Here is a 27,161-nt window from a genome sequence, read left to right on the forward strand (position 1 = left end):
TTAACATATAATACACTCCAGTAACCCCCCTCCTCCCCCTTCCCCCCACTACAACCTCAATAATAAACATAAAGTAGAATTATCAACTTTCTGACAACAAAAACTAAAAATGTATAAGCTTCGTAAAAGTAGAATTTATGGCAGAGCTGTTGTGTTGGATTGCATTAGATTGCACAGGTGCTAAATAAAGTGCTCGTGAGTGTTTATTTATTAGTGACTGCTGATGGTCATGTGATATTTCATGACTTTACCTGTTGACAAGCATCCACCTGAAAGCACCATTAAACAACTAACATGGCCCGCTATTGATTTTCGGACACTGAGGCCGTAAAGGATGACAATGAATCAAGCAAAAGAAGGACACATTCCTGAGCCACGTTCGGAGGAGTCTTTGGAACGGGACGGCTTGTCACCCCGTTATAACATATTAAATCTTGAAATGTGCACTTTAAAGGTGTAATGGTGTGAAATACACCTATTCCGGTGTGCTGGCTCTGTTTTGAACAAATCATACTGGCATCATCAACCAGAACAGGTGCCTATCAACACAGAAAACGTCTCTAAAAAGAGAAACTGTTATTTTTTATACAACAGCTCACCATGCAGATAAACACGTTAATGATGTTAATTAACACTTTGGATACTTTCATGGAAAAGTTTTAATGATACTTTTTCTTGCAAGGTACTCACCGGCTCCCCGTTGAGACTGAAGAAACCCCTAATTAGTTGTAATTCAGTTTCTTTTTAGAGCATAGAAGCAACAACAAAAAGGGTTTGATATGAATATTTATTTAAAGAGTTCAATTCTTACAGAAATAGTCATTTTAAATCGATCTTTAGTGGCTTCAATATTTCATATAGGAACAGTAAAACCTGTGCTGTCTTGTAATATTACTAACCAAGAGCTAATTAAAGATGTAAATATAACTGCATGTATCAATGGACAAATAATTTTTGATCAGTCTTATAGTGTAATTACAAAGATCATGCAAAAGCCATGAATCACCCTTATCCAAAAAGTAACAGTTGATTTCATTTCCCAGTAAAATGCAGATCTATTGTAGGTTTAAACATGGCTGTATGAGGCTGGACATTATTCCCAGCTGAATGATTCTGTGCCTTTGCTGAGAGCGAGACAGCCCAGTTTTTTTTTTTTTTTTTTTTTCTCTTCGTATCATTCTCCCTCTTATTCACATCACTTCAACCACTGGATCTGAGAGAACAATGCTGATGAGTCTGACAGAGGAGTGGCTGTGCATGAGCGTACCAAAAAAAGAAAAAAAGAAAAAGAAAAGAAAAGCAAAACAGAGAACAAGAAATCAGTCTTCAAAAGAAACATCTGAAGGCATTGCACAATTCCAAGATTGATCAGTGAGATTTTTAAGGCAAAACGTTCTCTAAAAGTACTCATAAAGAACACACAAAGATGTCATATTACAATTGTTCTCTCTTTTTTTTTAAACCCATTGGTTCGTCTCTGTTAGAAAAAAAATCTACCCATGCAACATAATGCATGCTATAAAAATACATCAGGATAAAACAGGATATTCATCACGAGCATTCAATTAAACCACTTTGTTTATATTATATCGCACAGTAAACAACTTTCATTTTTATATGTGTGAAGATTACATGAGTGTTCATATGGCCTGGCATGCTGACATGGTACCGCCTTGGCAGAGTGACATGGATGCAGCGATGGGTGGTGGGAGGCAGCGAGGTGTAAGCCTACTTCATTAAATCTGTTTGTCCACCGGTAGCGCAGGGGTTTTTTCTCGCCTTGTAGTCTCCTGCACAATAAATGCTTTTGATTGTTACTCCTACACTGACACAGCCTCAGAGGAACAGTGATTTCACACATTGCACTGGCATGTGACAAACCCAGCAGTACATGTTAAGACTTCAACTCCACTGAGTTGCTATGCGAACGGTATTCAATTTCCTCATCCTGAGGGCAAATACATGCATGTCAAAGCAAAGAGCTATACGCTTTAATATCTATAATGTAGTTATATGATGGAGCTGTGCAGTCATTGAGATTTTCAACCTCACCACATAAAGATGAGGTTATATTTATAAAACATTTTGTCAAATTAATTGTCCTCATGCACGCTGCATGTTGCAGTGTTTCCATAATCAAAACCACAAGGGCAAAAGTGCAAGGGAGGTATAAACTGGGTGTTTATCTGAGCTGCAGCCATTAGCGTGTTTGGTTTACTGGTTTACAATCTACAGTTGTAACCAGGTATTACATCTACGGCCAAGGAGCACATCATTAACGAACTACAACAGTTACCAAGTTCAAGACCAGCTCATCCACTGTGTAGTATTTTCCCACTGTGAGGAGGCTGAACCTATGATAGAAATCAAGGAGCCATTGTTTTAAAAACGATAAAGAATTTAAAATGATAAATCGACCCTTGTTATAATTATAAACCACATATGTGCTAGGCGGGAATAGAAAAGCGTAGGAAGCAACAGTAAGTAAGGTGGCGGGCCTTAGTGACCCGTCAGTTGGTTTCAATCTTTACTGTATCTCAGCTAAGAATCTTATGTTTCTGGTCCGAGTTGTTTGATTGCAAGATATCTTTTAAACAGATTTAAATGAAATCCAGGACTTTAGGAATGATTTGTGAGATTTATGAACATTTTTGCCATTTTCTCATGAACTACTGAACACTTTGTACAAAGGTTCTGATGTGCAAACTGCGATATGAACATCCAGATGCAAATTAAAATACAAATTTAGTGGATTGCGCAGCCTTAACGGAGATATATGAATTACTGAGTGGTTCTAGTTTCTATATATCTATTTAGAGTTTCCTCCAAGCTTTTGAAAACAGACATGTCATACTAAAATTCCCATCACAACTTGACATGTTGAAAATGTGGCGAAAAGATTGAGAAACCCTGCTTTTAAAGGGTCTGATGCTACAATAAATACCAAGTGACATTATCTCCGAAACCACTGTTTCTCTGAGAAAACAAGCACCCTTAATCTTCACTCTACCCTCGCCTCGTTATGTAAGTGTCATGCATGTTTCATATACAAATACATGTACTGGATGTACAGTATATATGAGAGTGTGGGTGTGAGATGAAGTTGACATGTTGTCGTGATAAATAAATGAAAGGCCCTGCCTTGTGTTTCAGGAGGAGAGTCACAGAGTCTCGGCAGTTCACTGCAACACAACTCTCCCGAAAAACATTACAGTATATACAGAATATATATACACGTACACATATAAAAAGACTGTTCCTGCCTGATCTGGTTCAGTCTGGTGGTGCTTTATTCCAATACCAGTCATGAGACCGGTGCTACATTGTGCAATTCGACATCCCCACTGTCACATGGGGGTCCCCGCAATGAAACAACAATACATAAGAGTATAAAACCTATCAGACCACCTCTCCCCACACTGGGGGACCCTATTCAGTCAAACTGGATGACCAGTTTTTTCTGGGATGAGTCTCAGCCAACCACGAGACGCTACACTTGACAATATGTCGAATTTGGCAGAGAAATAACGCTACCAAGTGTACTTTGTCACTAGGTCTACTTTTAAACATCTTGTACACATGAAACATACATGATTATCTAACCATTTGCTTATAAAAAAAATACAGGCCTGTCGTTCATGATTTAAATATGAATAACTTATGTATAAACATGAATAAGGCCTGTTAGTCATGATTTAAATATGATTACAGGCCTCGGTATAAAATGTAATACTTATATCAGCCGTAAAGAAGCAGCATTACACATACAGTATATTGACCGATACACAAAAAAGGCAAAAATTTGTACAGTGTATAAATGTCTAAGAAAATGTTTCACAAGCGGTTTATAAGTAGACTTTTAAATTAAGCATCATCAGCTAAGATGTATATGATGATTTTGAGGCGTGCGTTTAGAAAAATGTTGTAAACCGTCTCTTACATTGATGACTTGACTGAATAGGGCCCTAAATAGTACTGATAAGATCTACAGTTTGTAGTACAGAGATATAGAGTAAAACGTATAAACGCTGTTCTTCACACATTTACATGAGGCTGAGTTACAAAGGGACCTCTGGGTACAGTGACTGTAGCCTCTCTCATAGGAAATGGTTTGTGCTTTGCTTAAAGTCACATTGGGCAAAACAGCAGGGCTGCATCAGTGTTTCACCCTGAAACTTGAATAAAAGTGACAGTGCAGTTACCTGTTTTGGGTCGGAGTTTTCCTCCATTTTTAAAGGAATACTGCACTGAAAAACTAGGTTTTCATTATCAAATATTCACCAACTGTGGACTTGAAAGGTCACCCCGAAAAAGTTGGCGGCTTGCTCCATTATGAAGGTCGGCAGCTGCTGTCAGCAGCACCGACCGGCATAAGCAAGTGTAGGTGTGAGCAACGCATGTAACTCAGGTACCCATGCTAGTGAATGATTTATGTTGCAGGATGGACTGAAACATTTCTATGGATGTAAAAGGACAGAACTCCCCGTGCACAGCCAGTGTTTTCAGTCAGGTGCTGGTTGGTCGCAGGCACATACAAGGTGAAAATCAAAATTAACCACCGCACACTGTAATGACTTTACTGTGACTTAATTAATAAAGTCACAGTAAAGTCATTACAGTGTGCGGTGGTTAATTTTGATTTCAATGGATGTTTTCATTATTTTTTCACCTTGAACTTAGATTTCCATGAGCCCGATAATCAGACTGAATTGTCATTCAGTCGACACAGAAGCTAAGGTTTTGGTTGCTAGGAACTTGATTTCAAATCTAAAGTATTTCTTTATTAGATCAAATATATTTATAACTATAATAATAATAAGCAATCAAAGATAAGTTTGGATCACATATTTTACCATATTACCATTTCAATTTTTTCTCCATATCCTCAATGTTACTTCACAGAAACATGGGACTCACCAAGATAATATAACGATCATATATGTGTACGTTATGGCCATATATAATTATATAGTATAAAATATTATTTCAACTTTGACTCTAAGATATCATGTTATGTTTGTCAACTTGAGATGGAGGATGAGAAGCGAATTCAAAATGTTTTGGTGATGAATTTCAGAACAATATACGGCATCTTATCTGCTGAATTAATCTAACATTGACCTTTAGCCAGGAGGAGTAATTTTCTAGAGTCTTGTTGTCATTGTGAGGTTGCCAGGCAACCAGTGGAGCCCCATTAAGCCACACTGTGTAATCTTTACACTTTGTATGAATAAAAAAAAAAAAGATACATTAATTGGTGAGCTTTAAAAGTGCCGGTAAGCGGATTTTATTTCGAAATAGCAGTATGGACATGAGAGTGGTGTCAATTTTCTCATCAAACTCTTGGCAAGAAGGCGAATAAGTGTATTCCTGAAATTCCTTTAATCCTGCCTGCAAAGCTCTGACTGGCTTAATTAATTTTCCTACCATAGAAACAGTTGCAAATGAGCACAACACCAGGCAATTCAGAGATTAGGAACAGTCCAAAAGGAGCAAGCTACAAACTTTTCAGAAGAACCTTTCAAGACTTTATAAGGGGAGTTTGATACTGAAAACAGGTTTTCTGTAGAGTATTCCTCTAAGAGATGAATGGCTAAATGCTACTAAACGTTAGGGATTAGTGGTTATTACTGGCTTCAGCTTTTGGTTACAATGTTGGACAATATCGAACTAAAAACCGTGCTGATAGTCACTACTTGGATCCATATGGGTAGTTCTTAAAAGAAAAAGCATCTTTGCATTTTGGTCTGTTGGTGAACTGTTTTCTGTGCACATATTCACAGTGTGTTGCTACCACAAAGGTGCGAGTCACCTGATCTGATAGCAACCAACGTGCTATAATTCTCAACCTACAGTTTGGCGAATATTTTGTGAATACTTAGTGAGAATGGTAAAACTGTGAACTCCACAGACTCACCAAAAATCACAGACACGCCGACACTTTGTTATTTAAACAACATTTTTTTTGGCAATAGTAAACAAAGTGAGAGGTAGAGAGACGTAAAATAACACAAAAAAAATGTTTCTGAAGTACAATGTCATTCTGTAGAAATAAAGAGACTCTAAAACGTAACACACAGTCAGGTTCGGTAGTGTAAATGTGTGTTTTTGACTTCTGGGCTTGGAGATCCACATTTCCAGAACCCATGGTGAACACGGTGCCTGTGAATGTTATCTGACAAAAGAGTAAGGCTGGTTCGAGTCCCTGCTGCATTTGATTTAACCAGACTCTCAGGGAGCACAGCTTCCCTTCCGAGTCAAGGCAGGTGGACGGAGCAGAAGGTAAGGAGTGTGGGAAGATTTCAGGTGGGTGACTGGTTTGTTCTTAATGGAACATGGCAGTGGTGGTTGTGGTGGTGGTTGTGGTGAGGTGGTAGAGGGCGGGGGGGCCGGGGGGGGGTTTGTGTGGGAGGGACAAAGCCCTGAGTGCAGGACAACAGTGCATGCTTTCTCTTAAACTAGCACATGCTCCATTTATTTATATAAAAAAATCATACACACTCTGTAACAAAGAATGCGACTCCTGGGCCTGAACGTTTTTTGTACAAAGTCACAAACTCCGGTTTCTGCAGCCGAAAAATAGTAATCTGAAAGGTTTTCACATTGATCGGTATAAATTATGTTTCCTCCTGCAAAAAAATCCTCCACTGCAGTCCTCGATTTTGTAAACATTTATATATAGAGAAACATGACTTTGTGAAAGATAGAGGAAGTGGAAATAGAAATAGCAAATAGATGAACGGTGTTTCAAAAAAAAAAGGGCCTCCACAGTTTAGACCCTTTCAGGCTGACAGCTACGAGTAGTCAGTTTATGTTCTGTCCACTCTTCCTGGTGAAGCTAGGTGATCTCAGACCCCCACCACGATCCTTCAAAAACCCCACCTTTGTCCACTGAGGGAGGGAATTTCCCTTCCTCTAAAAAACGGAAGCGTCCACTCTGGGTTACCTGCATTACCGCTCATGACCAAACGTTCCCGAGTGCGACATGATAGAGCTGGCGAGCTTCGCTGTGTGCTCAAAAGCTTCCAGTGAAGAGTAGGAAAAAGAAGAAGCAGAGAGAGGAGAGTAGAGTCGGCTGGCCGGTGTTGGGGCGAGGCCTCTGCCCTTAGATTCGGCTTACCCGTCTGGTGAGGAGGGGGTGTATAGCTGGTTGTGGACAGGGGGTGTAAGGAGGTGGAAGGGGGCCGGGTTTGATCCCTCGGGTCCTCATGTAGGACAGGAACTGGTCGGGGATTTCGGCTAGTACTTCCTTAGCCAGTCGAGCCATGCTGAGGATGTGGTTTCCTCGCCGGTCGATGTAGTCTCTGAAAGGAACAAACTGAGGAAGAGAGCAGAGGAAACAAGGAGAGAAGATGATTGTCAAGTGAAAAAGAACAGAATGAAAAGGACACAGAGGAAAAGGTGGATATATATTAGAAGAGCGAGACAGCGGAAAGGAGATAGAAAAACGACAGACTGAAAACAAGAGCACAGCGGAGGGTCAAGCACCGTGACCTTTCTCGTTAATCACCAATCCCACATTTCTCCGGAGACATTCTGCTGAGCGAACAGTCTCACAGCCAGTCAGCCATGTCATTGGGAATATTTTGTACCTGAACAATGTCCCTCTCGGCATATCGTCCTTGGGATGAGATCCTCTCCTCGTCCCCGTCCAGCTCGATCATTTCTGAGGAGGAAAGCATATCAGTCACGCTCTGTCAGGAGGCTCCAACCGCCATGTCAAAGCTACTGAGAGCAAACATGACATGCAGTTTGTGTGTTCTGTATTAATCTACTGAAGCCATTATCGTACCGCGGGGTTACATTTCCTCGGAGTGTTGACAATGCCGAACGTGGCATGAGTACACAGAATTTGCGTTGTTGAGCGTGAAGTCGTCGGGCTGTAAGTTGCACACAACTGTGCACAAAGGGGGGGAAACATGCTACGATATGTGTAAGCAGAGCCAGCGATGTGCACCGCGGGGACATCATGCAACCGTACACACTGACTTCATGAGCGTGATAATCGCTGAATCCTGTTGACTTTGCAGGCTAATTGCTCATCGTGAGTGAGCTTGTTTTACAGAGGACTGCTCCTTGAATTGTAAACATGAATGTTTTTGCAACAACATATGAAAGAGGTGAGGAACGTGGCCATCGTTTATTAAAAAAAAACAAAACAAAAAAACTCCACCTCTGGGGGGGAAAATTAAGGACGAGTGAATGGAGGAGAGAAGAAAAGAAGGGCTGCATGAGGAAGGGTTGAACCATGTGGGTGGTGAGATAGAAAGTAGAATGAAGGCGAATGATTATTTCATGCACATATAGACACGCACATACCTTCACATACACACAGAAGCATGCACACACACATGTGCACGTAATCTTCACCCTGCTTACCATCAAATTCCGCTGGTCCAACCCCAACTATTATAATTGACATGGGCAGAGACGCAGCCTGTAAGGGGTGGAAGAAGGCAAAATAGGCGCATCAAAGACAGGGGGAAGAAGCAAGGTTCCTTCTTTTCACCACTTGCTATCTTAAAAGCTGCAGGCTGTCAGTGAAAGACCCCAGCGAATTACTAACAGTACACTAACAGTCCATTGAAAGGAAGCTCAATAGCAAAATTCAATGCCCATTGTTAAGACAGACGGGTTTCGTCCAATTCCATCTGCCCTCTGCAGCCCGTTTCATAAAACGTCTCGTCTGACCACTTCTGGAGTTTTCTAATTTCATGCATCTACAACTTTGTCTAAATCTCCCAAAGCTTGACAGCTTAAAAATGACTCCCATTTACATCTTCCTCTGCCCTGAGCTGCAGCCAAACTGCCGCCTGCATTGCAATATTGTTTATTAAATACAGTTCAAGTGATGAATGATGAATGAAGGTTTTTCAGTGTTTCATAACTTCCCGTGGTTATTAGACGGATGCCCAAATTGCTTGAGATATGAGGGGGTATGGATCCTCTGCGGGCTACTAAATAATTACTCTCAAATCTTACTTCACAATAACATTACATCAGATGGGGGCGTTGGGGGAGGAAGGGGGGAGGGTGGATGGGCCACTGAGGCTCCAAATATATGAGCTCACCCACAATCGTTACACACATTAACTATATATAATAAAAGCAGTTATTAGAGCTGAACATAGCAATACTGGGGGGTGCACTGGGGAGGGTGACCAGGCCGACCTCCCCCTCTTCCCTCGCTCCCCTCATTAGTGAGGATGAGACAAAGGGAGAGAGAGGAAAGCACTACACAATTGATACAGCAGCTGGACTGCTTTTATATTCTCCTTTTCATATTGTTTGTTGGTTTAATAGGATTGCCATTGACGGCTTAATCTGCTGCTGCAGTCTATGATACTGTACATTCCTATTGTTAGATGATTGTATGTTTATTAGTTAAGATGCTCTTGGAAATGCCATGGCAACACCGGTCTTAACAATGAAGCTTGAACATCAGAACAAACGTAGATAAGAGTTTAAATGTGATGTGATACCGTACATTGACTATGGACTCCTTGGTCTGTGCCATGTCCGTGATCACGCCGTCAGAGATGATGAGCAGGATGAAGTACTGTGAGCCGTCTGTCACTGCTGATGCATACCTGGCACAGAGAGAGACAAGAGGTCACATGAGGAAAACTGAAAGACAGTAGCAGGCAGACAGAAAGTCTTCACTTCTCGTAAAGCACAAACATGAGATTCTATTAGCAGTTTTATTTTCTGCTCAAATCTACTTTTTACTTAATGTACTCCTGATTCAAGCTGTACACATTGCTACCTTATTATATTTAATCTGAAATTAAGCGATTGCCTCTCAGAGATTGATTTAAAAAAATAAAAAGTTATTTTATCAAAAGACAAATGTAATTAATGATTAAGGCTCATCAGTAAGTACACACTGATGTGATGAAATGTCAAATGTGAAAATTTTTATTTACATGTCCAACATTATTTACATACATTACATACAGTCACAGCCAGTCTACAACATCACATATAGCACATATACGTTTTTAATAGCTTGGCTAGTTCTTTGATTTTAGTTTCTATATTGACAACTAATTACTTTTATCCTGTTATTGTTTTATTGTGTTATTGTTTCATTTATTTATCTAATGTTTATAGGGCCAAGTATATAGCATGAGCTAATGCCACACACAACAGCATTTATAGCCTAAGCAAGTCTGCAATGTCTGTCCCTACTGTAGATGGGTGCAAAACAATACATATGATTTTCATTCATAGTATTCATTCAGTTCAATGAGAGTTATGATCCATGTTGTTTTATCATCATTCTTAAGTGTATGTTTGTGATTCTTCCTGTATGTGTTAATGTGCTTGTGTGTCTTACATTTTAACCTGTAAAGTGTGCAAAGACTCATTGTAGAGAGGTGATACTGCACAATACATGTCATTTAAAACAATACATGTATATCTCTTCTATACTGACTAAGTTTGCATCTATAAAATGTATTTCATTAGAAGAAACTACTTTGTATATAGTATGGTATATAATTTAAATAGACTTATGCTGATATACCTTTGAGTCATGTTTGCTTTTTAGCTCTAAGCTAATGCTCACAGCTGTTTTCTGCTATATAAAGTAGGGTGAAATGTTTCAAAGTGATGTCAAGACAATATTTTGAGATATATGTTAAACAGCTTACACACAAACAGTCAGACAATTGGGAAATTTGATGTGACTGTCACTGTTTTTTTTTTTGCAATATCTTCCTGGGTTTTAGTGCCTGTTCAACTGTTAAGTGTTGCTGCTTCAATGCATAGAAACATTAATACTGCTGATGTGAGGTGTGAATGAGTATAAACACCAACAACATGAAAGAAACTAACATTCTGTTATACCCAGATGTTAAATACTGTAATAGTGAATCTTTTCTCATTTCAAGTATAATGAGGGCTGCATTTAAAAATAAAATACATAACAGAGAGCTTTTGAAAAAATGTGTGTCCTAAAATAAAGTGGATCAATCATATTGAGCTCATTTTCTGTCACTTCAGTTCAGATCATTAGAGTGAGTATATTTGCTCAATAGATTTGTGCTTATATGAGGTATGAACCGCCTGTGCTCATGACATGCAGTCGCAGAGCCCAGAAGCCCCACCCTGCTGCTGCAGAGCGGAGCAGATCACTGATTGCTTGTTTATTCAAAGTTTATTAATACTGAACATGTTGCATGTCCAAATTGCACTAAATTCAACACTGCACTTCTTTGGGTCCTCGGCAATACATCCACCAAGCATGAAGTTGATCGGATGAACAGTTGTTGAGATATGTGAAGGACACACATACATACAGACAGACAGACAAACATAAAGACAGAGATTTCCTTCCTTTATTGTTGGATGCTCCACAGAAGTGAACGCTGAACAATGCAGCTATTCTCAGGCTGAGTGGGCGGATGGCACTCGGAGAGAGATGGGATTTGAAAGCCGATGATGAAAGGTGAGAAAAGTGCTTGTTACAGTCAGTCTGGAGGATCATGAGACTAGATCTGGCAATAGGGAACGTCAGGTGGGAGTTGAAAAAAGTGCTGTACTACAAAACAGTATAATATTTTTTTTTTACCAGCGGTTATTTGTGTAAATTGGGCTGCTGACAGCTGCTGGTAGTATCTAGCAGAAGTATATATTATTTGTTTTAAATAGTTTAAACAGCGCTTTTAAAAATTGCTGCTACAATAAAAAATGCAAGTGCACTGGAGGGCCAATATTTATCATGTTAATTAGGTTTAGATCTAATTATTTTTTCCTTGTCTCTATAGGAATTCATTCACTGTTTATTTGTGAACTGGCGGAAAGTAATGACAGTTATTGTAATTCACAGCAATGTTTCTTCAAGGATTTTCTGTCATTTTCCTTCCTTGGTGCCTCATCTTGCACCTCAAGGCAGCCCATCAATCATCATGCAGGCTGGTCCACCTTCCAAAGGACTGTCAATGTCCAAACCACCGGAGTTAAGTATTGATTCCTCCTCAGGTGACGGAGCTATTAGCAAATTTATTTTAATCTCCTCCCTTTGCTTCACAGATCGCTGTACAGCAGCCCACAGACACAGAGGGAATTTCACCAAAGCCGGTTGATCTGCTAGGATAAGTGTGGAACTTCATGTTGGCATTGTACTCGATGTGCATGTGTGTCAGCCTACACTTTCCACGTCCGTGTCTGTGATTATAGTGGACCTACCTGGCCACATGGTTAATAACAGGGGAGAAGTGGGTGGGTCCGTAGAGACGCACAGATTTGAGACTCTGGTAATAGGCTTCCATCACCCCCTCGATACCGTTGCAGTACGGGTTCTGTGGATTACCATTCTGCACAAAAAGAGAAAGACAAAGCCGTTAACGGGTAAAGAATCACATTCTGTGTCCGTTTCACAAATTGTGCAGCTGCAACTGCTCATTCAGTGTTTAAATATTTAGGAAATGTAGATATTTCAAATGCACAGAGGTCCTTTAGTGCTTTAAATTCATGCTGGCCTATTTTAGAACTACATTAAGAATATGGGGGAGGGAGTATAAGCTCGGAGAAGAAGTTTATTTTATCAGTGCACTCAAAAATGAAAATATTCTCTATGTCTACTAATCCCTGTGTCAGTAGAAGCTCTATTAAATCAGGGATAAAATCTGCATTTGGCAGCTTTAGCAAAACAATTCAAGTATTTTGTTGCCATGTGACTGTACTAAGAATGAAGAATAAAAGTCTTATAAACCTCACTTTGTGGCATTAGTCCAAGAGCTGACGAGTTCTTCTTGTGTACTAAGGCAAAATACACAAGATAATGATCGGATCTGTTTGTTGTGTTTAAGTTTAGAGCTGAGATTAATCAATAAGTTGATCAATCGACAATTAATCTGGGTAATCATGAAGTCATTTAATTTCAAGCACATTTTTAAGCAAAAATGCCAAAAATGATCTGGTTACAACTTCTCCAATGTGGGGATTTGCTGTGACATTCATTTTCCACTATTATTTGACATATTACAGGCTAATAAATAAATTGATAATGAAGAATATTATATGTTATTCTTTTTACATTCTGGTATATGCTCTCGGTCTGCAGTATCCTCAACCACTTTATTGCTTTAGGTGTTCACTACCTCACATTTACTTTACATATACAGTAGTGTGTCACTGTCATTGATTTCCTGTCATCCAGCTAATATATTGAAAAATGTGTTAAATATATTCAAGGGCAGTTAGAATATCTTGCTTACATTACATCTCTGTAGTAAACAACAGACCCAACACATTAAACACTACGCATCAAAGCTAAAAAGAAATTAACTCAAATATATTTTGATATTCAGAGGCAGTGTAGCTAAAACAGTGCCACCCTGAAGGAGAACACACACAGCATTTGTAGATTTTATATCCCTTTATGGAAAAAAGGGAATGGAATTACATTTTATTTTAAAAACGGACATGTTTTGGCTGTAAATTGGGGGATAACATGATTACATGCATACAGAGACATCAAAAATGGCCGCCTCAGGGCTAAAACATCAATAATACTCCAATATTGCACCAGAGGGTTACAATACCTCAAGGATGTAGAATCTAATCTTACAATATTACAGATATTTTAGGGAAATGTCGACAGTTTAATTCTTCTGTTGCAGCATTTCAGTGAAGAATATCCCGAGGCGAGCCATTTCACATTTTTAACTTTGCATGAGGAATGGATACCTGGAAAATCATTTTGGAGGAGCTCATTGTGGTGAGACAAAGCGTGTTTGTACCAGAGGTTACAAGAGGATGAAACATGATGATTAGACTTTGTCTAAGAGGAGCTCATCTACCTGGCTTCTACAGTTTAATATTCTTGTATTAGTATAAATTGAATAAAAGTTGTTTTACGGAGTTTTTTGTAACTCTGCAGCCTCCCCATCCTTTCAAAAATGTTTAAATATTGATGTCTGGTTGACTGGGTTTAAGACACCAAAAAGAAATTCACAAAGAAGAAAACAATACATTATTTAAGCCACCCATATGTTTTGGGCTTTCTAATTATCTCAGTGAGAAACCATCTTGGAAAAAAAAGCGCTTGGTCGCCCATGAGTACGAACATTGCACATGAGACTCCTTTGTTTTGCAAATGGAGCTCGTATAATTACGTCGGATTCAGTGGTGGCCTCCTCCCACTGCGGCAACACAGCTGTAGCCTTCCTCTTTAAGAGCTGACTAAGTTAAATCCTTAATGGTTAGATTAATGCATATGTGCCTTGTCTCAAGGTTCGGTGCCTCGGGGGGGGAGGCTGTTACCCAACGCTGAGCAGCTGTAATGGCTGTAAATGCCTCTGGAGCAACATCTGGAAGTGACAGTAGACCAGGGAGAGGATTATGGGTGGTTGAGAAGTGGTCAGGATGTCTAGAGTGCGTGACATTGGCAGAGCGGTAAGGATCGTTAATAGTGTTATGTGGAAGACAGAGATAATCCAGATTATTTATCCTTAAAGGTTGCTATGTGATTTCCATATGTCATCCAATGATTGACGTACCTTGGTATGATTACCATAAATAAATAAAACCATGGCTGAAATGATTGACACCTTCTTTCTCACTCTAGTGAGGCTGTTTGGCAGAATATACTAAAAAAAACAACAAATTTCACAGCCCAAAACTAACCAGCTCATTTGGCTTCCATCACCACAGTGTGCCTTGGCTGTAAGGTTGTTGTTGTTTTTATTTTTTGGATTTTATTTATTTTTTTTTTTTTACACATCCTCGTTTACCACACACCAATAAACAGTTGCCTGAAATTAGTCATGGGTGTGTAAAAGTGTTTGGTTGTATGCTATATGTTGTGTAAGAAGTTCTTACATGGTTGGAAGATACGGAGGATTTCTGTATCTATATGTATGTGTATGTGTATGTGTACTGTACATAAACAGGTGGGTGGCTGGATGTTTAGATGATGCAATGATGGAATGACGCCGTCTCCTCACCAGGGCAAACTCATGCGAAACCCGTCCGTCTGGGGGAAGCTTGGCACCAAAGCCAAGTGCAGGAAACATCTTGTCGCTGTCGTAGTCCTGAATGATCTCTCCGACTGCCCGCAGCGCCATTGCGTAGTCATTCAGCTGGTACGGACTCATGTAATGGAGCGAGGTGGGCTGGGACGGGTTGCCTGGGACCCGGATGGTTGAACACAATAAAACACACATCAGCATCAAACTGTAATTATGCCTGCTCCCCCCCCCCCCCCCCCCCCGGGCTGTGAGTCATATTAAAATAAAAAAGGAGGAAAAAGGAGGTGTGTGGGTGGAGGGAGGTTAAAACGCAGATCAGAGTTTTAGTTACACAAACATTTCTCCAAGGCACAGCTGCACTGGAGGCAGAATAATCCCACTGGTTGCCTCAAACCTCAGCGGGAAGTGTGAGGAACTGCAGTTTTTTCTAACTAAGTAACACGAAGCCACTGCTGCAATTTAATTGCTACACTAATAAGGTGGTGAGCTAAAGTGACCTGCCGACCCCCCGCATCTTGACTGCCACGGTCATGACTAAATATGCCATTATTCAGAAAAGATGCAGGGTTGTCTACTGTGACTAAAACTTCATGATTTGGAAAACAACTCCTGTCCTAAAAGCTGCTCTTGACAATTAAAAATACAACCAAGGAATGATAATAATAGTTTTTTAAAAAAAGTTTTTATAGTCATGTCTTGCCATTTATTTTGAGAACAGATAAAAATAAATACATCAAAGTAAATCCAAAAACTGTGAAGACGATGCTGACATTGAAGGATAAGGATGGTGTTATTCTATATCTTTCTTTTTGTCAGCAAATGCCATGAAAAGACCAAAACCAACAATGTCTTTCTGACCTCCCTGCCATGTATGTGGCACTCAGCCCAAAGCCCATTTGTTCCTACTGAAGGCATAAATATTTAAGAGCGGGTCACAAATATTGTTTCATTTTTAATAAAGTGCTCGGTTATTTTCTAAAACAGTTGGGCATTGTTGTTCTTAGTAAAGGTTATTCATGCAGGAGTAAATTGTGCATTTGTTGGGAACTATTTTCACCTGTGGATTAATACACATTTGGTTGTGTAGTGAGTATTTACAGCACAGGACAGTATATGAGGGATTCAGGCTTTGTTTATTTGTTGACAATGATAAAAACAGAATATCGCCAGCCTTACCTTTAATATGCAATTATGTATATGTGTATGGATTACTTTATGCAATATTACACAAGAAATTAGACAGTTTTCATACTTTGACACAACTTTCTCTAAGTAGTTTTGCAAATATGAGCAACTAGCGCTCAAAGAAAACTTCAGCATGGTCCCCATTACCAAGAAATAATTTAATTATGTGCATAATATCACTATTATTTCAGCCATTTCTCACACATGTAAACATGGGAAAGTGATTTGATAACAGTAAAGAAAGCCGCCCATTTCTCCTGCCCCATAGTGTTGTCTCCAAAACTGAGTTAAATATATTAACTTACTGAATAGTTTCTTACTTAAATGAGACAAATGTGACAAAATCTACTGTGCAGAAATGTTCATTTTGTTTGTTTTTCGTTAAAATGTTGTCACTGACAAATGTACAGCAGTTTATCTGTGGGGCTTCATAAACTTTAACTACAAGGAGACAACATTTTAAATTGGAAATATGATTTGAAAAAGTGGGTGTGATGACTTTCTCTGTCTACCCTGAGGCACAATCTGTACAAATCAAGGTTAATAAAGAACATCAAGCTGAGTTATGAAGTTTAAAGCAATAAAAGTTCCTCATATAATTATATAAATTTCAGCTGCTCTCCTTTGTTTGTTTGGCTCTAATTAGCAAAAAGGGGTGAAGTGTCATTAGATTAAGTACATTTTAAAAATGACTGATAAGGAATCACCTAAGAGTCCACATCAAATAAAGATCTGAGCGTTAACCGCCGTAGTTTAATCCGTTCGATGCACTTAAGGGCTTTCACTGATAAGAGCGAAGCTTTAAAACACTTACCATTTGATGCTGTGAAATCAATTGCCACTGTGAAATTAATCTGAGTCCTGCAAGAGAAAATACATCATGTAAGGAGTAACGTGGAATCATCAATCATGCTAGATTATACCACAGCATGTTCCAAAGCGTGCAGCAGTGAGCAATTAAGCAGCAGGTTATCGACAGCTGTCTGTCCTAATATTGGAGCTGAGAGATAAACACAGTGCAGTAATCCTCTCAGCTCTCTGCATCTCTATACGCCAAATCACAACTGCAGGTGACTCTGGATTTGACAGTGAGAGTAATGTCGGTGTGTTTATCTGAGCAGATTCATATGCTGCCATTTATTGTGAACTTACCCGCCTCTGATGTAGTCCAGGAAAGAGAGCTCAGTGTCCACCAGGCAGGACAGGAGGGTGACCTACAAGCCGGAAAAAAGTTTAGGAATTAGATGAGAATCACTTAATGTAGCACCTGATCATACTGTATGTATCTAATTTGGTATTTTGAGACGTTGAAAACACTGGTCAGGCTGGTTAGGACGGCTTGTTGTGTCTCTCCAACATGCTTCTCTGTATTTCATGTTGTTGCATTACTTTGACCTGACTAATTGTTCATTAGTGAGAGTATAAGAAGGTTTTTTTTTCCCTCTATAAAGATAATTTGCCACATGCTTAAAATAATGAGCTACATGAATAAATAAACTTGAAATTAAATGAAGTGCCTTCCAGCCAGTTCCTCTCACTAACAGTTACAAAGTCTTTACTCTGTAAATTACATTTATAATACTAACAAGTGTCCAAATTAAAGCACATGTCGATGGCTGGCTGGATGGATATAATTAGATGTTTTCTATTCAGTGTGAGCGAAAAAAACTGCTTCTCATCATACTTTTTCAGTTGCAATCTGGGCCGCAAAGAGGTGTGGAAAAAAAAAACAGATCCCCAGGTACAGTACAAAGATGCTGAAAGTTCAAAATTGTCAGTGTAAAATATGCGGTGTAAAATATGCAACCAATCTTCTTAGGAAGTTGTCATGGTGTCTTAATATAAGTACGGAAGACAATGAGACAGAAGCAAAGCAAAGTAGCTGGTGTGGTGAGTATTTGTCAAGGGAAATACTTGATACTTTACAGGTACATATTGTATGCAAAACTGTGAAAATTGTACTGTCAAGTTGTTGAATATATTGTCATCTACCTGTCTTTTGACATCACAGTCACTTCACAATGGTGTCAAATGTCAGTGCCTGACGTTTAGAATAGATCTTCAGTCTCATACTGAACTGTATAAGCAGCAATTTGGAGTTAAACTGTAAGTGCAGCCATGGTGTCACAATGGAAAAAGCATTATAAAGACTGAACAAACTGTTGACTCACTGTTCCTGAGTTTTGGTACTTTTTCTTCTTCTTTCCTTTCTTCTTTGGATTTAGCACCTGTGGAGAAAAATATGAGCTTGAATCCATGTTGTTGTGTCATAGTGATCAGTGACCACAGATCCTGACTCATGTCTTTTTCTTGGTTCAATTAAACCTCATAAGGATTTAAATAAATGCCTTTTTAATTAATATGCAATACAGAATTTCAGTCACCACATGACACCCACTTTATTTGGGAAATAGCTTTTTACTCTGTTCTTTTATTGTTCGCTACATGATGCCTCCAAAAACATCTGACTGTACTAAAATGATTAGAAACCACAAGAATCTCTCAAAAAAATGCTCAAGTCAGAACATTTTTTAATTCTTATAATGTACGTCTTAGTTAAGAGGATATCCTGAGTTTTGCGTTCTTGTTTTTATCTATAGCCTTAATTAGTTTTATCTGGCTCTGATTAATGATAACTGATAAAGAAACCCACACTTATCCTTCACAACTTCCCGACAGAGAACTCTTTCCATATTTGCCTAAAGTCTTTGCCTCAGATGTGTTAAGTTCAGCATTTGTGCCCAAGAATAAGCAAAATTATGGTTCAAGGGTTAAAACGAAGTCCAGCACAAAGCTCATTCAAAAAAGGTGGAGGCAGCATGGATCTGACATGTTGAGATCACACGTTACGTCACATGTACGGAGAGAGAACACCCTGCTCTTCTACGTGATTCAGGTTGTGCTTCATAAGCATCTTTACTGACTTTTGACCTTCGGCGATTTATGATTGGTGAGTTAATGGACCGGTCAGTGAGCTGCACTGAGCATTAAAGGAAAGTCTGTCTTTTGAGGAACTGGTGCCGGCTTACTGGCATATACTGTACATTATTGTGTAGTTCATCTGGGCTAAGCATCCTGTTAATCCATCACCAGACTTCATGTATATTGCTGATGTATTCCTCCATGTCAGTGAGTGTGTTGTGGTGCAAGTGTAATGACCTGAATCGAAATATAGACCGGAAAGACAGGGGTTTTACATTTTAAATGATTATGTAAGCCCTCTGAATCAATAAGAAACAGCTGGATGAGGCGGTGATGCATTCCCAATAGAAAGGAGCAGCACTCAGATGGGATAAACTCAGCTCACCTTGAGGAAGGTTCTGGGAAACGTCGGCTGTGCTCAGACTATAAATACATTTTAAATCAAGCGGTGCATCATTTTTGTGTCTGAGCACGTGTGTGTCTACATTTTAAATTACGAGATCAAGGTCATGTTAATCTGAAACAGAATCGATACGAGCAATGGATTCAAACATTATTTAATCTCTGATGTGTGCAAACAGCGGTCCATATATCGAGGATCACCTGAGAATTACATTTACAAGGTTGCGTCTGTCGTCACACGTTTCGTATTGAATTAAGAAGATGGAGTCGTACACCAACTCAACAACATCTGTGCACGTGTGGCACCGGCATACAGGATGAGAGACACATACTTTTACATCTTCAGATTCATGAGATTTAATTAAAAATTGGTCTTAAGAGTCTTAGTTATGTTGCATACTTGTCTGAAAACGTTAGAACGTGACTCTGTTGTTGGGTTATGTTATTTTATCAGTCTGTTGACAGACTTGTATTGTATATGAAATATTGTTTGGACCTAATATTTGAGAGTATAAGGTTATTTTAATATAACTGTATTGTGATATTTATGTGTTTGTCCAGTTTTAGTCACGATCAAGCTGCACGTCACTTGTCTTTCATCTCTAAAGCCCAGAGACGGTGAAACACAAGGTGCAATAGAGACACCAGGCACGTTGCAAGAGGAGAAGAAATAGATGTTCACATTATTGTCTCCTCCATTACAGAGATGATCTTGTGCTCATGTATTCGTTGCACTGTGTTCATATTTGCTAAACTTTGAACACAAGCTGCTCTGACCTTTGTACACAGCCAGTTGCTTTAGGCTAACTCTCGTGCTGCAATTAAAGATGGAAGAGAATTTAATAACGTGTGTTTCTGAATTTCCAGAATTACACAAAAACAAATCATCATGTATTGAGACAAAATTAAAAACAAACAAACATTTGTTTGCTTTTTTTTGTCAGATTATCAGCATTCAGATACAGCACTGTTAGAGTCTCTGCAGCAATCTAAATTAAGCTTTGACATACAGTAAGTTCAGTATCTTTTCTCTGACATTTTGCCTTCATTCCTCAATTGGTGAATTATTTCGACTATTTCTACCCGCTCTAATCTTCTCTGTCACTTCCGATTCCCCGTGCTGTCATTCATTTCATTCACTGTTCTTTCATCACTGCGCTGTAAGTTCCTTCAGCTAATTGAGTCTAATCTCACTAAACTCTTTCTCTGTTGCTAACCTAAATCAACATTGTTATTCACTTCAAATTTATCTCTTCCAATTGATTGAACTGCTGCTAGTAACAGAAAAAACTCAGCTCTCCTCTAAAGATATCTGTTGTAAACACTGTTTCCAAGAGCGGCACAGCAGCGCAAGACAATTGTTTTGTGTTATAATAATATTTCTAGATATCGAATTCTGCAAGAATTCTGGTGGGAATGCAGTTTGTGTGTGTGGGCGCTGTGTTGTGTCACTTGATTGTTGCCCTTTGCTGTCTGAGAGGTTTTCTTTATTGTGTTCCTTAAAAAATGTTCTACTACATCAAAAAGCGCTCCTGAATCACAGCTCCACTATGGACAGATTTGAAGACAGTGGACCTCATTTCAAGTTTGTTAGCACATAGTTTAATATGTAGTTTAAGGGTCAAAGTGTAGAAGTACAAATGTGTGTGTTTGTGTGTGTGTGTGAAGAATATCACCTCATAGATGTGGAACTGTGACTGGCTTCTGGACATTTCTCTGTAGCTGGTGCTGAACTCCCCGATAAAGTCATGACTGTAAAAACAAACACACAAAGTCACATTTCTCCTCATCAGAAAAATCCTTTATCAATGTTTTTTATTACTATAAGTAGCACTTATAGTAGTGAGGCATCAAAAAATGGCAGAGGAAGAATTACACATTTCATCCATTTTTATTCATTGGGAATTCACATCGACTTCTTCAAAGTACAGGGAAAAACGAGGAGTATCACTAACAAGCTCCTTGGTTACCAGAGGAGTGGGCGTAGCAACCAATTTCATAATTTCATGGGGAAAATCAATGCAGTTGGAAACAGGGTCAGAAATTAATGGGAGCTCGGGGCAAAATGCCCTTGAAATGTCAAAAAATGCCTGTGAGATTAACAACGAAGGGGGGCGAACCGCTCCCGCATACACTGAAGTCACTCGCTTCAAAAGATAAACAGCATTTTTATTCCCTGACTGACTCTGTGAAGTTATCTGTCAAGAGACCGTTCAAGCAGCATTAATAGTTAATGTATATTTAAAGCAGGAGGGGGTGTTGTCAACAGAGGGGATGCACAGTCATATTTTTTCTACTGTAACTACACCGACAGTGAACAACAAGAGGGGACACGAGGACAAACATTTTTGGAGTGTGATCTGTGACCATAATCCCAAACGCCCTAGCCTACTTTACACATATGCTCTTATATTTTCAGGGCAGTTTTTTATTTTTTAGGAGCATGTCAATAAAAACAAGTATCTTTGAGTCTTCACTCTATCAGCAACAAAGAAAAGAGAGCTTATTTTGTCAGTGTAGATTCTTGAATTCATACAAAAATGTTGAATTGAAATGCTGAGAGACATTACTGTATGTCGGCTTAATTAATAGAGGTTGGTCCCAACAAACTATAACTCATAGGTAATCACTGTATTTACTCTGCTCAAGGGCCTTGTTGCAAATGTAATTGGGGTTATTTTCACAGCGGTGTGTCAATAAAACTACAATACGGTATAGCTGGATGGAGCGTCATAACAAACAATGCACTACAGACGTAATTGTTTTAGTCCTTAGCACATGAGTAAGAGAATAGTTCCTTCACCCTCCATCTCTATCCCAGTCGTACACCTCCACTTTAATGCTCCTGTAGGGAGAGAGAAGAGGAAGGAGGGAGGGGAGGAAGAGAGACGGAAATTCCATTAAAAAACCAATTAGCACCACTGATTTACAGTCTTTCTGCTTAAAAGGCTGGCAACTCGTGTGTGGAAGACTGGAGTCCTAAGTAGACCAGATGATGAACAGTAACACAGAGAGGGGAGTCAAAGGAAGGTAATGTGTTTTTTTTTTTTTTTTAAGGGTTGATATCAGTACACCCTGTGTAACCCGCGGAAATAAGGATTAGAATTTTAAAAAGATAAAAAGAATAAGAACTAGGAAGCTCTCAGATAATTTGGCTAAGGTGAGCAAATCCCCTGTTTGTTTGCTTCTTTCAGCATTCAGTGGCCGATAATCCAGGTCATCCAGCCCTAATTATGACTGGAAGGTCGCATGAACAGTATTAACATCCTTATTCTGTAAACTCGGATTAACCTCCTTTAGGGCTTCCAGTACAAAAGTTTGTTGTTTGGCCCCTATTGACCCCCGCTATGCATTGTAGTACTCTAAAGCTGAAACAATTGGTTGATTAATTGAGTAGTCATTTTATAGGAAGTTAATTGGTTTCATAATTGAATAATTGTTTAAATCAGAAATCAGAAATCAGAAACAGGTTTATTGCCAAGTAGGTTTGCACATACAAGGAATTTGCCTTAAGTCATTTTTTAAAGCAAAATGCCTTAAAAAAATGACTTGGTAAGTCAAAAATGCGAAAAAATTCACTAGTACCAGCTTCTCAAATGTGAATATTTGCTAGTTTTCCATGATAGTAAACTCAGCATCTTTGGGTTTTTGATTATTAAAGAAAATAATTGTCAGACTCTGGGCCGGATTATCCATATATGGCATAATTTCTGTTTCTGAAAACAACAGAACAACAAAACAACCATCATTTCTAATAGCAATGATAGCATTGCAGTACAATGTCTCAATGTGCTATTCCTTTTACCTTCACATCACCTCACCTGCTGCTCTGTGATCATTCAGCTGTTGAAACCGTTGCCTTGTATTGCTGGTATTTAGGTATTTATTGCTAGTGTGGCAACACCTAACTTGAATCAGTTTCAACCTATTAGAGGTGTAGATATGTGTAAAATATAGAAATACATACTAAATACTAAATACTGTCACGATACACAGCATAAAGTCTTAATTCTTCCAGTACTACACTTTATTAGGAACACTATTCAATACAATGCACTCCAGTACACCACCGCCACCCACTACAACCTCAATAATAAACATAAAGTAGAATTATCACCTTTCTGACAATGTCAACAACAGCTGAGAATGTATAAACTTTGTAAAAGTAGAATTTATGCATCTGAGCTGTTGAACTGGATTGCATTAGATTGCCTGCTTGGTATTTGCAAGCAAAGCTGCCACAAAATATTATCAAAGAGCCAAATCTTATTGAAACTGTACCCTTAAAGACACAAAAGCATTTTACAAGTTTTTACCTTGTATCTCTGTATTCATTGTTCTGCTCTCTCTAATTATACATTAAATATATATTAAGTATTTACATATCCAAATCCCTCTTTTTTCTCTTCCTGTAAAACCAAATCAAATGTGATTTGGGGTCAACACCTAGTCCCTCCTGTTATACATACATACAAAACCACACTGGAACTCATTAGAGTGCAGGTCGTACAAGTAAGTGGAGCGATATCATGGGCCAGAGGTTTGTGTCAGTTGACAAAAACACTGGTTGAGGCCTAATGTATTTATTTCTCCCTTGTCCTCCTGTCTAACAATTAGAGTGAGGGAAGTGCAAACAAGAAGACACACTTCTGACAAATCCATGAGCTACTGGATCAAATCCGTTTTAAAATGATACTCGGCTTGAATATGTCTATTTGTCAAAGCACTTGTTGATCTCTGCTGTAAAAATAATATTCATTCTTACCTTTATTTCTATTCCGTATAGTATTATTTTATCAGTTTAACTGTAAACATTGCCAGTAAAATGTTTATGTTTGTGGGATTCCTTTCTGTCTCCCACTGTACCTGTCGTAGTCTCCGTTGCAGAGCGCCCTGACAGGAATTTTAAAAGCCTGCCACACCGGATCCAGAGTATTCTTCACCACTTCTGTTTTGTGGCAGATGGTATACCTGTGAGACATAAAGTACAAAGCTGTTAACAGATGACAAATTTGCCTAAAAGGTAAAAACAAAACCCTGAGAGTACCTCCTGTCTTTGTTATTAAGGAGAGTGTAAGTATTTTATAAAGCTTGCTCTTTGGCTCAAATAACCACTTCCTGTTCTTTTTTTATGTGGCACCAAGTCTGGCTCTCTTCGTAGCCGCAGCATGCTGCTGTTATACCCTGCAGCGGAACATTTAGGCTGCAGCAGTAAATACCCAGCTGCACAAAAAGAGAATGTGTTAAGTGCGAGACGCTGAAGTCGACTCGAATAAAAGCATCTGCGGGGCAAAGAGACTGCGATCTCTGCACACAGTTTTCACTTAACTCCATCTTATCCATCCTTTCTCTCTTTATCTTCTTCTTGTCAACTCTGTCCTATTATCTCTGCTCATCCCTTCGTCTGCTGCTTCCTCCTGTTGACGGCTGGACGGCAGAAGTCACATATACAGCGCCGAGTATTATGTAACATCACATTACAGTTTAGTCCTTATAGCCTCTGTATGGGAGCTTTTTGGAGCATGAACAATCATGTTCAGCGTCTATATGTATTTCAGGCATCTTTCCATGGTGTATATATGTGTGTATCTGTGTGTATGTAACACACGCATATGCAGATAGCAGCGATGACTTGACATTCACAAATACCACGAGGAAATTGCATGTCAACTTACGATCCATCTTCGTTACTGCGGAAAAAGACGAGAAAGGGATCTGATTTTCCAAAGAAATCCTTCTTATCCAGTTTGTTACCACAGAACTGCAGCATCACTGACTCCTAAAAAGGAGAGAAGGGACCAAAATACAGATGTTACACAGGCTCAGGTCTATATATGAGGTCTATAATGATATAGAATATGACTTTCTGCTATTAAAATATTATAGGACAAAATCATCATGAAGAGTAACAGTCCAAACCACTTTTCTGTGCCATCTTGTTTTGTCTGTGTTTATTTATAAGTTGTAAATAAAGCATTAAATCAAGTGAAAAAAGTGATTCTGATTAAAAAGTAGATTTTTTCCTCCCTGATTTTGGTGCATTTGCATAATTTCTACTGGTGAAAGAGAGGATATCTTCCCCTCACTTTCCCTATTCAGCTCATCTGGGTTGCCTTGAATTATTACTGTGCACTCACAGCAATATTCAGCTTTGTAAGCAGCGGTGGGGCCTTTTTTTTTTTTTTGCCCCACGTCTCACTTAGAGGTTGGCCTAATTTTCTGAATGGTGGAGCTTGTTGGAGCAGTACGCAGCCTGAAAGGAATCACCCGACACTCGAGTTAAAACTACTCACTCTCCTCTACATGTTTTTGAAAAAAAAAAAAAAATCAGATTGAGAATTCTGAGTATTTATTGATTTGTAGTATTTTGATTGCATTTTGATTTTCCTGAGTAATTTATTGTACAGCTACATTTTATCTAGGTATTTATGATATGTATGATATGTAGCAGCAGCCTCTTGTATCCGAGGGAATTTTCCTCTGGGATAATAAAGTCTTATCTTATATTTTGATTTGCAATGTGTAATTTTATTGTTTAATAAATAGACGCTACAGTTTAACATTAGTATAGTCTGACACAACACTGGACACTGTTTTTCAGACACAAATTGCTTTTTGATGACTACAATGAAATTTTCCTTTTCTTGTTCCCTCAGTGTTAGTTTTGTCAGTGAAACTAAACATAATTTTCAGGTTTAATAGAACAAAAAATTAGGCCATATTTCAAATTCTTCTGGATGTGCACAAAGACCAATTTTATTACAATGTATTATTTGCTAGGTTGATATAAATGTATGTAAATGATGAGCATTCGCAACATTTTCATAATCTTGTAGAAGTCGTCGTTCTTTTCTCCCACAGTTCTGAAACCGAACTTTCGTCTTTGCATGAAAAGATGAATACAAAGATGAAACAATTTGTATTTGTAAATGTTTTTAGCCACAGAGTTCTTGGAGCTGAAATCACCTGTCCCTAAACAGGGATTAGAAGAGTCAAGTCAAGTTTATTAAACTTAATTCCACCCTTGGACATTCTGACACTTGTACATTATTAATATGATATCATCTAACATCCAATTTATAAGTTATTTTTTTAATAAAGTGGAAGTGTAATTAACTTTTTTTTTTGGTACTGTTCCCCTTAATTAAGCAATTTCCAATGTCTCCCTGGATGTGTGCAGAGAGATGAACAAAAAAGAACAAACATTATCTAGTCATCTACTCATCTACTTCAGTGGCTGTGATACATTCTGGTATTTTGTCTGTCGCCAGAGGACAAATGGTTCTTTCTGCCTCTACAATGGTTTTCTTTCCTCATGCAAAAAGGCTGCTCAGAGCCTCTTTGATTATGAAGGAATGACAACAATGTGTGACATTTTCTTTTCTTGATATTTTGACTTCTGCAAAAAAAAAAAATCTGCTATGATCCTCAACTGTAGCTTCACTGGAAATATATTGTTGTAAGATGATGCATCTACAGGACTGAAAGACACCACCGAACACTAAAATGGGCCCAGAATGGCAAGAAACCACAGAAATAGCTGCTGTGTTTTGAACAGTCTGAAAATATTAGATGTATTTTTCCCATTTAAAAGAAAGAAGGATTTGAATAGACAGAGTCACAGTCTGGCTCTTTACAGTGGACCGAGGCAGTCAGCACAAAATCCAACTGAAG

The 27,161-nt window shown here is 38.7% G+C and overlaps 1 protein-coding gene across 2 annotated transcripts in view; it reads right to left on the reverse strand.

Annotated features, from left to right (window-relative positions):
• Positions 1-773: 773 nt before the first annotated feature.
• The window catches only part of LOC137183479 (copine-8-like), a 74,905-nt gene continuing 48,517 nt past the window's right edge, over positions 774-27,161 (reverse strand). The window contains exons 8-20 of one of the 2 annotated variants that reach the window (XM_067590574.1): positions 25,163-25,266; positions 24,354-24,458; positions 22,291-22,332; positions 21,164-21,239; positions 18,335-18,391; positions 17,316-17,377; positions 16,978-17,024; positions 14,955-15,136; positions 12,193-12,320; positions 9,488-9,590; positions 8,380-8,437; positions 7,593-7,666; positions 774-7,318 (exon numbers count right to left, since the gene is read on the reverse strand). In XM_067590574.1, the coding sequence (XP_067446675.1) occupies positions 7,106-7,318; positions 7,593-7,666; positions 8,380-8,437; positions 9,488-9,590; positions 12,193-12,320; positions 14,955-15,136; positions 16,978-17,024; positions 17,316-17,377; positions 18,335-18,391; positions 21,164-21,239; positions 22,291-22,332; positions 24,354-24,458; positions 25,163-25,266 (1,251 nt within the window). In that variant the 3' untranslated portion in view covers positions 774-7,105. The remainder of the gene's footprint in view (positions 7,319-7,592; positions 7,667-8,379; positions 8,438-9,487; positions 9,591-12,192; positions 12,321-14,954; positions 15,137-16,977; positions 17,025-17,315; positions 17,378-18,334; positions 18,392-21,163; positions 21,240-22,290; positions 22,333-24,353; positions 24,459-25,162; positions 25,267-27,161) is intronic. The other variant, XR_010928477.1, reaches the window with a different exon arrangement.

This window comes from Thunnus thynnus, chromosome 5 (genome assembly GCF_963924715.1).
Source record: "Thunnus thynnus chromosome 5, fThuThy2.1, whole genome shotgun sequence".
Classification (NCBI taxonomy): domain Eukaryota; kingdom Metazoa; phylum Chordata; class Actinopteri; order Scombriformes; family Scombridae; genus Thunnus; species Thunnus thynnus.